This window comes from Cupressus sempervirens, chromosome 7 (assembly GCF_028749045.1).
Source record: "Cupressus sempervirens isolate cs-2001-9-10 chromosome 7, ASM2874904v1, whole genome shotgun sequence".
Lineage (NCBI taxonomy): Eukaryota > Viridiplantae > Streptophyta > Pinopsida > Cupressales > Cupressaceae > Cupressus > Cupressus sempervirens.
In genome coordinates, this window is record NC_143124.1 from 651187812 (window position 1) to 651200309 (window position 12498).

General features: G+C 34.7%; 1 protein-coding gene across 1 annotated transcript in view; it reads right to left on the reverse strand.

Annotated features, from left to right (window-relative positions):
* Nucleotides 1-12498, reverse strand: part of CTEXP (kinase family with ARM repeat domain-containing protein) — a 191363-nt gene that overhangs the window by 101056 nt on the left and 77809 nt on the right. Inside the window, exons 5-6 of the mRNA XM_089792423.1 lie at nt 5327-5449; nt 4794-4902 (exon numbers count right to left, since the gene is read on the reverse strand). Coding sequence (XP_089648549.1) covers nt 4794-4902; nt 5327-5449 — 232 coding nt within the window. The remainder of the gene's footprint in view (nt 1-4793; nt 4903-5326; nt 5450-12498) is intronic.

The window sequence follows — 12498 nt, forward strand, 5'->3', positions numbered from 1 at the left end:
TGAGAAGCGAAAGTTGAATGCAGGGAGCGGTGGAAATCCTTGCAATCATTATCGAACCATTGGTTCATAGGGCAGGTCTTTTTGCACATCAAGTTGAGAGGTGAAGGAGAGGTGCAATGGGCGATGGAAAGCAAAGCTGACTCCCAAATCACAGTAGCCAATAACTCGAACATAACAGAAACCTAGCTAGTATCAGAGAAGTTAACTAGGGGCAGGAGTCGTCTAAGATGAAGGATAAAGAGGGCCTGATCGCTCTCAAGATACTGGAAAAAGGGACGAGGGCTAGCAGCTCTTGGCAAGGGTTGATGATGGGGGCCAACGACTAGGAGGAAAAGCCAATAGAGATGCTAAAGAGGGCATGATCCAACAGTAGGAGGCAGGTGATGGTGAAACAACTAATGGAGGAGATGAATGAGGTGCAAGCTAAGACATAACCCACAACATCATAAAGGAGACCAGGCAATGACCAAAGAGTACCATTGTCATTCTAGCACTTGATAAGAAGAGAGCCGGAGGAGGGCTTACTCTTGTCAAACTGCTAGCGAGACCGTCATTTGGCTATGAAAGTCAATGTCTGTTCCCAACCAAGGGGAGATGAATCACAGATAACAGCCCTGATATTTCGAATAACTGCCCACTTCCTTTTGCCCCTTGCCTCTTACACCAAACCTCTATAACGTTTCAATTGCTGAAGAGAAAAATATGATCGTAAACAAGAGAAATTTTATTGAGCTTGTCTGAAGGATTATGATATCGGTTGTTTTTTTCACGGTGTGAGATTGATTGAACTATGCATGATAACCATTCAGGCAGAACCCCATGAGTCTAGAGACGCATGAAAGATTACTCTTAGTGATCTGGATATTATCAATTTGTTGCGTTTATTCATTTCATTATCGGCAGTATCTGTGTGATACTTAAAACCTTGTGTATTTGATATATAAGCAGCAGGTATGTTTGAACTGTAATAAGGAATATTGCTTGATTGTTAAGAGTTAACAATTACTGGTGATCTGTTGTTGTTTGAGCTTGAGAATGCTGAATTTGTTTGAGCATACAATAAAGGATAAATATTTTGTGGGGCTGGGTGTTTCACCCTTAAGTGGAGGGTTTTCCCACAATAATTTATGTGCCCTCTATTCTTTTGTCCTCTGAGTTTCAGTATATAACATTTCTAGTATTTCCATTCAAATTTTAACATGGTATCAGAGAAAGTCTAAGAAAATGATCCAAAACCAGAAGTTTTTAAGTTTCAAATTTCTCATTAGTCTACTTTCAGTTTATTTGTTTCAGAGTTCTACAATGGTGAATGGACTGAAAGTTGAAGATAAACTTCACTTCATGGAAATTTAGGATCCTAATTGCCCTTGAAGAGAATGGTCCTCTTAACTATGTGATGTCTGATGTAGCCGAGTCTACTTATGACACTGATAAAGCACAACAGAGAAAGACCAATATCATGGCAAGAAAGATCCTGATTGATTCTGTTAAGAACCAGTTGGTACCTGTTATATCAAAGTCGAATTTAGCCCAAAGTGATGTTTAATAGTCTTCATTGTTTACATCAGTTCAACAACACGAGGAGAGCTCTAGCCTTCAGATGTCAACTACTACATATTCAGATAACTAAAGGAGAACCTGTTGTATCCTTCTTTTTGAAGGTTATAAAATTGAAGGGTCGGCTAATTGCTATTTGAGTATCAATTGAGGACAAAGACTTGGTTATGTTGGCCATGAATGGCCTTCCTCACTCTTGGGAATCTTTTATTAAATGGATTTGTGGAAGAGATGAGCTTCCCAAGTTTGATCACTTAAGAGCTGATTGCATTCAAGAGGTATGCACATTGGAGGCAAGAGGAAATGGGAGGAAAATTGGAAATCTCACTATGAAGATCATGTTCTTGATGCTCATACATCTAATAAGAAAGGAAGTGAATTGAGGAAAGGAAATTTTAAGAGATATAGACATAAGGATCCTGAATCAACTCTTGAACCAAAGAATGGAAGGATCTCTCCATGATTCAAAGCCTTAGATGCGACAAGTATGGTCATTATGCTCCAGATTGTTTATCAAAATCAAAACATCAAGCTGCTGTTGCAAACGTTGATGTTGCTTCTCCTCATAAAGAATCTGGTAACAATTTAGAAGGATTATTTTTCTTAAGTATTACTTTTCTGAATTTGAATTAACATTTCTGAACAAAGAAAGCTCTGAAATTATAGGTGTCAATTTTTTATTGTTAAATCTGCATTAGTTTTTAATTCTAAAATAATTCTTCAATCTATATAGATTTTTCAAGTCCAAAGTACTTATTCAAATATTGTAATGTTGGTTTATATTCTATTGAAAAGATAAGATTTTCTAATAGTGGTTGAGTTGCATGACTGGACCCTTAGTCAACCAGATTCAAGAAATCATTTATCCTTACACATATTGAATTGATAGTAAAAGTGGTTGATCTCAATTTGGTTTTGTTAGGGCTCAGTTCAAATATTCGTTTAAAAACCTTGTTTCATTTCTCTGGTAACTTCAGATTGTTGTTCAACTTTCTATTGCCTCTTGATGTAAACTTAAATAATAAGCGTGAGCTTGACATCTCCTGCAGCTATAAAACGTTAAAACATTAAAACAGCAGTTAGCCCAAAAGGGCATCACATCTGACATCATTAATACCCATCAGCGGTTACAAAAATGCCAACTCATGTCAATAGCTGTGCAGTCTGATTCACTTATCAATAACAGCATTGACAGAAAGCATCATAAATTCCATATAACTCAATACTCAATGACCCTTCATATTAATGGAAATGAGAGAGTTGATTCACCTTGCAAAAATTCCAAGAACTGAAGAACGATAATCACTGATGATATTAACAGTAAGAAGACGTAACATCACAAGACATATAGAGCCACATAATTAGACAAGAGCTGTCTGAGATTCTCAAGCACATGAAGCCATCTGAGATGCACTAATACTAATTAGCCATCTGAGATACTCGAGCACAAGAAGCCAACAGTAGACATTAGAGAATGAATAGTAGAGACAGATTAAACTCATCAACACCATAAAAACAATATAATCGCTCCCATGCATAGCAAGGAAGTAAAAACTCAACATCACAGAATTGAAAAGGCTACAGAGCAATTGAAGTTTGCACAACCATCACAGGTAGATAATATCTCCTGCAGCTATAAAGCATTAACATGGTACACGTTAGAGCCAGTATTCAGCTGTGGCCATGTTCTTCATCATCCTTATTTGGCAATATCCATTCTCTTTAATGATTATTTGTAATTTATGGCCTTTTGTAGACTAAAATGATCTCTAGCCTTTTCAATCCCGTGATGTTGAGTTTTTACTCCCCTGCTATGCACAGGAGTGATTATATTGTTTTTATGGTGTTGATGAGTTTTATCTGTCTCTGCTATTCGTTCTCTAATCTCTACTGTCATCTTCTTGTGCTCGAGTATCTCAGATGGCTATTAGTGTATCTCAGACGACTTCATGTGCTTGAGTATCTCAGACAGCTCCTGCCTAAGTATGTTGCTCTATATGTTTTGAGGCGTTTCGTCTTCTTACCATTAATAACATCAATGATTATTGTTCTTCAGTTCTTGGGATCTTTTCAAGGCGAATCGACTCTCTCATCACCATTAATATGAAGAGTCATTGAGTATTGAGTTTTACATAATTTATCATGCTTGCTGTCAATGCTGTTGTTGATAAGAGAATTAAACTGCACGGCTATTGATATGTATTGGCATTTTTGTAACTGCCGACGGGTATTAATTATGTCAGATGTGATGACCTTTTGAGCTTACTACTGTTTTGATCTTGCTGGGTGGTTTCTTGTGGGCAGTGATCATTGAAAAAGGCAACTGCAACATTATCATGGCAGAGCAAGAGCCATTCTAGTGTTCATTTTCTGTATTACAACTTCTGTCTTTTTATAATGATTCAAGTGAAGAGAAAAATTTGACCATAAACAGGAGAACTTTGATAGAGCCTGTCTGAAGGAGTATGATATCGGTAATTTGTTTCACAGTGTGAGGTTAATTGAACTATGCATGATAACCATCAGGCAGAACCCCATGAGTCTAGTGCATGTGTGAAAGAGTACTCTCAGTGATCTGGGCATGATCAATTTGTCATGTTTAATCATTTCATTATCGACAGTATCTGTATGATACTTAAAGCCTTGTATGTTCAATATATAAGCAGCAGGTGTGTTCGAACTGTAATTAAGGAATATTGCTTGATTGTTAAGAGTTAACAGTCACTGGTGATCTATTCCTGTTTAAGCTTGAGAACTCTGTATTTGTTTGAGCATACAATAAAGGATCTACGTTTTGTGGGGTTGCGTTTTTCACCCTCGAGTGGAGGGCTTTCCCAGGATAATTTTTGTGTCCTCTGTTTTTTTGTATTCTGAGTTTCAGTATATTGCATTTATATGTATTCTCAATCAAATTTTAACACATGAGGTATGAGTTTTATTGTATTAGGTGACTTCTATCTTCTGGAGACATATTTCTGCCATTGGCAGTGTGCTAGCAGCTTAGATTTGCCTATGACATGCTTGACTGTTAGTAGTATATGGATTTTTTTCCCATTTTATGTAGATATACTTTATTAATGTACACAAGTTTATTTGGACACTTATATGCATCATATGTATACAGGAAATACATGCACACAATTCTATCCATACCCCTTAAATATTATAGGGGGCCCATCCAACCTACTGCACTTTGGAAAATATTCAAATACCAAATCAAATAGTCAAATACATACCCAAGCCCCATGAATCCACTGCCCAAGCTGGTGACTTTCTAATCGTTACCCAATCATTCTTCAATAGCTCCATTGGCTTATATTGTGCTCCAACAAGCCATTCAAATTGCTGAAAAGATGAACTAGGTTAACCTTATGACATGTTACAGACACATCCATTAGCTATCAAACCAAGCATTTTTTTGCATACAATTTCGCAACAAAAGAGATGTAATTGCTTGAGCAAAATTGTAACACTGTACAGCTTAGTGAGCAAAGAAAAACTTCCATCAGTTTTTATCTAGAAAATTAAGAACCTCCAATTAGATTGAATCTACTTTTATCTAATAATTATTCACGCTTAAAGCTCTACATCTAAAGCACCACGTGTTACAAATAGTCAGCTCATAAAAAATATAAGTGACACCTTCAAGTACACAGCTAACAAGAATTATTTCAAATCAAGAACAACACTCTAGAAATGAACAATATGAAGGGAACCAAAAAGAAGTTCAGATCAAAAAATATTTTCAATGACATGATGAGGAAAATACCAGCATGGCGCCTGTGGCAGATTCATTAGTCCCATCAAATTCTGACAGCACGTCAAATGCATGAAGCTTCCAATCTAAAGTTGGTGTTACCACTACAGATTCCAAGCATACATTACCATGAACCTGTCAATACATTCAGTACAGCACATGAATCCACTGAGTTCCATTTAGAGTAATAATTAATATACAAAAACCTTTGGAAGAAAACCCAGATGATTAATAACGTCCTACTGTATCAGCAATTGTTATAAGTGTGGATTGGAACATTTCCTAATATTGTAATGTAATTCCATTTTCCTTCAAAGATTGAAGACTTTTCATACAGTGCAATTGTCAAATATCACCCCTGTGGAATTATACCCTTAAGTGTTAAATCCATTATTTGTGGTAGCCTTATCCGCTAAATTAGTTGAATAAAATAATCCTTTGTGCTTAATTAAAAGGTTACAAATGAGAGAAGTTTTGAAACCATGTTAACTGAAGAAAAGGAGATTCATAAAAGGAGCTACAACAAATTCTGTTAAAAGAGCATAATAAATTGCTGACACAAAAAGTGGATCCAGAATTTATGTTCAAGCTTGGCAAAGAGAAAATTCAGAACTTTACCATCTAATAAAATTTGGGAAAAAAAGTGATTAAATTTGAAATATAAAACTGCAACTCTGGCTTCTCATATAAGAAATTAATCCACAAAATCATCAGAATTGGCAGACATTACAAAATAAATTTAAAATATATCAAAAATATGGCACCACTTACAAGCCAAAATAAGCTTATCAAATTCAAACCATCAAAAATATATCAAATCATGATCGTAAAGATGGTTTCTTCTGTCAGGTGGCAATCAAGCATTAAGAGTAAGCTTCAAAAAAGATCCAAGTTATCAAAATTACTTGGAATTGTTGGCACAAATTCTTCATCACTTGATGCATTACTCAATTCATCACAAAAACAACAATTGTCTTCTTGTTAAATTTGTAGCTTCAGTCGGATTGATTCGATCATGAGATACATTGTTGATGGTAAATCATCATTTAGACAAATATTCGTATATATATATATATATATATATATATATATATATATATATCTGTGTGTGTGTGTGTGTGTGTGTGTGTGTGTGTGTGTGTGGTGCGTGTGTGTGTGTGCGTGTGTTATTTATATTATTGTTGTGTGTGTGTGCGCGCGTGTGTGCGTGTGTGTGTTATTTATATTATTGTTAAGATATTATTACTATCTAATAATGATTACCCATCCATACAGACATGTCTCTTCATGAGACATGTCTCCTCTTCTCATATTTATAACTCTTTAAATCTGCATTTGGAACATACCAATAACAATGGCAGTAATATTACATTTGCAGAAAATGGTCTTTAATACAACAACATGGTATCAGAGCCAGTTGCAAATATATAAATAAATAGTTGAACATTAAACATATTAGAAGACAATTCAGAGATTATATATGACACAATAAGATATATCGATAATCTGTCAGCAGATATTATACACTGATAGGTAAAGACACCAGACAAATATAACACAAATATATCTATGAGGAAAATGACAGTGTATTTCAAATTATCTTGCTGACAATCTGTAGAAAAGCCAGAATTAATTTTCAAAGCAAAAGATTTCAATCGGACCCTATAAATTTATTTCAATCATATTCAAAGCATTTTTTTCCATGGAATATACCTCACCGCGAATTGTTTGAGAACTAAATATCAGATTCATGGCTTGTATGCTGCAGAGAGCGATTTGGGTTGTTGTGGAAGTCTAACAAAATCATATTTTTGGGTATGCTAAAAGAGGATATCGTGGCATAATTTACAATTTATGGAGACTCTAAGATAGACATTTAGCTACAGCTGTTTACATTTGAATTCATCCATGCCACTCAGTCCATCTGAAGTTACAAATTTATAGAAGGAATATTATTTACTGGAAACTAATTACAATCACTGCTGTCATAAAGGTGAAAGAATTATCTATTTCCACATTAGATTAATGTGTTGGGTTTTGCATCCGTGTTAATAGATTGATTCATAGCATATTACAGTCGATCTCTTCATTGCACGTGGACAAGTATAAACAAAGCCCATTGCCTATAAATAATTCAGGCCATTCGCAGATATAAGACACCAAGTTTTTATTACACTATGTCATGGCAGGCATTAATATTATGGAATGAAGTTTCAGACATAAAGAACACATGATTTCATAGCACAACATCCACCTACGAAATCTCACATATGTGTTACATAAGATAGCAAAAAATAAACAAAAAGATTTGTTTGTAGTTGGAGTACTGATTCCAGGAAATTCAAAAGCTTTCTATTCTAATGCTGTTTGCCTTGAGCATTGATCAGGCTCGTTCCTCTTAATACGGTAAAATGTCAAGGCAAAGTTCAGATTTAAGGCATATAGTACCAAAAAAAAAAAAAAAGATGAAATCACTTAATTTGAAAAATGCACTGAGGCGACAAATGGGGATTGTCTCAAAAAGTTTATCGAAAAACGAAGCATGTCTCCCACAACTGCAAAAGATGAATTTCACAGTGATACACCTTGTATATAATTACTTAAAACCATGACCACATAACCTAGGACTTTTGCTCTAGTTGTGCCAATATTAAAAACAACCTTCGGTTCCAGTATTCTCATCAGAACAGCAGCAATGAGAAAATCCTATGCACCTTAAATGCAAAGATCAAACACTTTGGTACTTTAATATCATCCTTCACTGTGGCATCTGCATATAACTCACTTGGTGATAACAATTTGTTTGAGCAGAAAATTACTAGTGGAAAACAATCCTACACATCCTTGCAAAGTTTAGAGCAAACAAATGTTGAACATATATTCTCTCAGTGATAATGTATAATGATTGGGAAGTAATGTACACCACCTGTAAGACTTCTGTTTCTAGATACATCAATATCTCATTCATAGCATATCTGTGCCTGCTAATGAAGGTAATAGTTATGATAAGATCTATTGCATGGTGCCAAGAATTTAATTTCTACATGATTATAATGAAAAAAATTGGGTTCATTTCCACTACAGGGATGATTGATGGTTTGATGCAAATCTATCTGAATATATAAATCAGAATGCCGATATCCGTCCATCCCTAACCTAATAACAAGAAAGCATAATATATAAAATACTGCAAGCAATGGAAGGAAGACCTCAAACACCTTTAAGGATAAGACAACATAAGAGAACTCTTATATGCACCAACCATATATAAAATGATCTGTGTTGATATCCTCATCTCCACTTATACAGAGGCAACTCATGGATGAGATGAATTGTACAAGGTGGATGTTATAAATAATAATAAAATAAAAAGAAAAAAGAAAAGAAGATAACAAGTGATCAAACTAGTCATGATTATTATTCCTTTAATGCAAGGAATACATAATACTGCATATATAAGTAATTTCTACGCTTGGAAAGTGAACATCTAAAATTCCTATTAAATTATCACTGAAGTGACAATACCTATGAGATTATATTCCTTAATCAGAAGACTATAATTGGTGAGTTATATACTTAGTGCCCTCCATTCGAAGGATAGGGAAGCATGCAACTCTTACACAAGCTTAGAATGACATTTGAAGATATAGTCAAGAGGCATTGGAAACTCCAAGAACTCCTTACTGAATTCAAGAGAAGAATCAAGACTTCGAGAAGTACGCGCATCCACTAGAAGATCATTTCTATCTGGTGGTGAACTTATGATGACAGGATATCGATGGTACTGATGTTGGTCAACTCGTCATGCTGAAAATGTTCTCCTTCCAGGGTTTATAAACTTGAAGCACTTATACAGAGTGATGACGAGATTGAAAATAGTTGTGACCACCATGATTGCAAAAGTCCAACAAAATTGATTAAATCTTCATCTACTTGAGAGGACTTGATTTTGGTTGCCATTCCCTCTTGATCTCAGCACGTGTACAAAATGAAAGTTTTAGCTTTCAAAAAATGAAGGATTTTTTAATTTTGTAATTACATATGAGACCACAAGTGCAAGGCGGGTGCTATGACAACCATCGGATAAAAGAGAAGTCTTCATGAGACTGTTGAGTTGAGTAAACCTTCATACTTGGTTGGTATGAGATAATTTCAATCTAATACCAGTATGACCTCTAGCATGAGATTTGCAAACAAATTCAAAGCATTAGGAGTGAGTGAGAATTCAAATTGAGGGGGTAATAATAATCAATGTTCCCTTCTCACTTGAACCATCTTTAGAAGGGAGATGTTCCATTCTCAGATAATCTAAGAAGCCAATTCTTGATTTATTGTCTATGAACCTTCATGTGCAGATAAGTTCTCTTATCTTTGAGTATTACATTTATCTACTCATTGTAGTCTCTCATATTTGTAATTCTATAAATACTAGAAGAGTTATTTGCCTTCATCTTTTTCTTTATGTCAAGGATGTTCTAGCTGGAAAAGAAAGTTGGTAATTTACACATGACACCAAAATATTGTGCAGACCCAATCTTATGATAGTAGCTCGAAAGAAGTTGTCATCTAGAATTCATTAGTCATTTGATGATCAGATTGGATAAAGTGAGTCTCTCGAAGCAAATATTCTTAATGATTGATGTAACAACCACTTTTCCCGGGTCTTAACTAACAACAAGCATATCAAAGAAATACAATTATTACTTCATACTCATAGGAAAATAGTTATGTTCATGTGAATGAGATTTATGGTTACAATCAATTAAACAGAAAATTTCATAACTAACAATTGATAGTATCATCAATAAATGAAAATAAAGAAATTGAGTTTTACATACCCTAAATTCCAAAATCGGAATCCGCCTAGGGCAACATCTGCAAAACCTAGGTTAATCCACATATACCACTAAGGGCACAAATAGTATACCACTATCATAATGACAAATACCATTTAGGGCATCAAATACCACTATATCATCCCTTTTTCTTTCTATTGATAACTATGGCAATAACATGAAGTTAGAAGGTATGATCATATTCAATATTCACATAAATGAAACACTAAAATAACAATCCATCAGATAAACCTATCTCTGGCATATAGATATATTCTATGTTAAATTGGAAGATCAACCAATCTAACTGGTTACCAATTACATTCACAAGAAAAGTTGCTTTCATTTAAAAGGAATAACTGAACCAATGATATAAATCAATCCATCATATCTTCTACTTGTATAAACATTATAAAAGTAAAATACCTGTTGACAACAAATGTTTGATTACATAACTTATCTTCGTCTAGTGCATGTCTTGACCTCTTGTGGAGAGGGAAAACATTGTCAGGGGCTTAACCTCCCAACTGCAGACCTTAACTTATCCCCACACAATCTCATCCGAAATAGGTCCTCCCTACCTAGAAATAGATGGGGAACACCATATCCTACAACTGAGCATCCTAGTATTAGAGTATCAACTCACCATTCGACTTGGCAACTGAGTATACTTAAACAATCCTAAGCTAACGCTTAAGTAATTTGCATTAAAGATTCTTATCATTTATGGAATGACTGATCATATAGTTTCTTTCTTGCAACAGAACCACTCCTCTTCACCCATTATCTAAGGCTTCTCCGCCTTGGTGAGTCCTTGGAGTTTACCAAACTTCTTGAGATCCTTTCACAGAGTCTTATTAAATGTATTCACATATCGGAAGTACAATGTACACTAACACGTAATTTAATTTATTGCTCATAAAAAAACACAGCTCTCTAAGGATAAAGTTCACAAAATATAAGAACAAGATATGGATCATATCATAATTAATGATCATTTTTGGCCTTGAGTTCGGCTCTTTGATATAAAACCCAACCAGACATTTATAAACTTGTTGGCTGCTCATACAAAGGTATAACAAACATTAACTATTGTAATAGAGAAAACATCACCTGAGCACAAGAGTTGTATAACTAAGTTCTTCCCAACTATTCTCACATGAGCCAAAGGACTAGGCCACGAGACTGTATGGATAGGGAGAAAGATGAGGAAATAGAAAGAATGGGTGGAAAGTATTGCTTGCTCTACAGAAATATCAGAAGTACTACTCTGCAGATTTAGCAAATGAAATGTGAGAGAGAGAGAGAGATATTTCCAAATCTAAATCCGTGGTGATATATAATAGGAACTCTCAATCGGTTTCAAACAAGAACATCGGTTATCAAGAAGATGTGATGTGCATGGCCAATATTGGCCTCAAGAAACTCTTCATATGCTATTTTAAAAATTAAAAGAAGAAATACGCCGATACAAAGGTGGCATACGCTCAATGACATGGAGCCAAAATAAGGACTTAGAGATTATATTTCTCAAGATTCATAAAACAAAAATATATTGGCATTATGGTATTGTATCATCTCTATTTGTACTTACATGTTTACGTACATGTGCATATATTTTTATTATATATTTATTTAATATCATCATATTGATTTATGCACATATACATATACATGTATGTGCAAGTATGGATGTCATAATAACATGGTGTCAATATACTCAAGAGACTCCACAATGATCAAAGGTAACAATTTAAATTGTTTAACAAAATGCTTAATGTTTTCTTTTTTGTCTTATGAATCAACTGGGTAGCTCATGGTTCTGCCACGTACACTCTTGCTTGCCTAGTCATTTACCCATAGACGGGGTGGTTCAAGACTCGTACCTATTTTCCTAGTGATAGTGGTGCCCCCCATGCCCAATTCCTTTCTAGCAATGCTTTCCCCCTTTCGACATGCTCCTACAAGGAAATTCCCCACGATTATACCATATTCCTCAACAAGTTATTATTCATAAACCATCGTAACGGCTAACCACCAATTCATTTCCATGATGAATAACCAATTTTCCAAAGTTTCAAGATAATAATATCATGGCATCATAAAGATTAACTAACATGTCATCTTCATATGAAATTATAACGATTACCCATCTTACAATTTCACAAGAAGATCATAACTAATTTTACCTGTCAACTGACTTCACGTGAAACCTCAACGCTATATGAACATTTTAAATTGAGCCAAAAAATTGGGATGTAACATACCCTTCCCCTTGTGTTTCATCATCCTCAATGAATTTTGAAATTTTAACGAACACTACAAAGGACATTTGAAATCGAGCCGAAA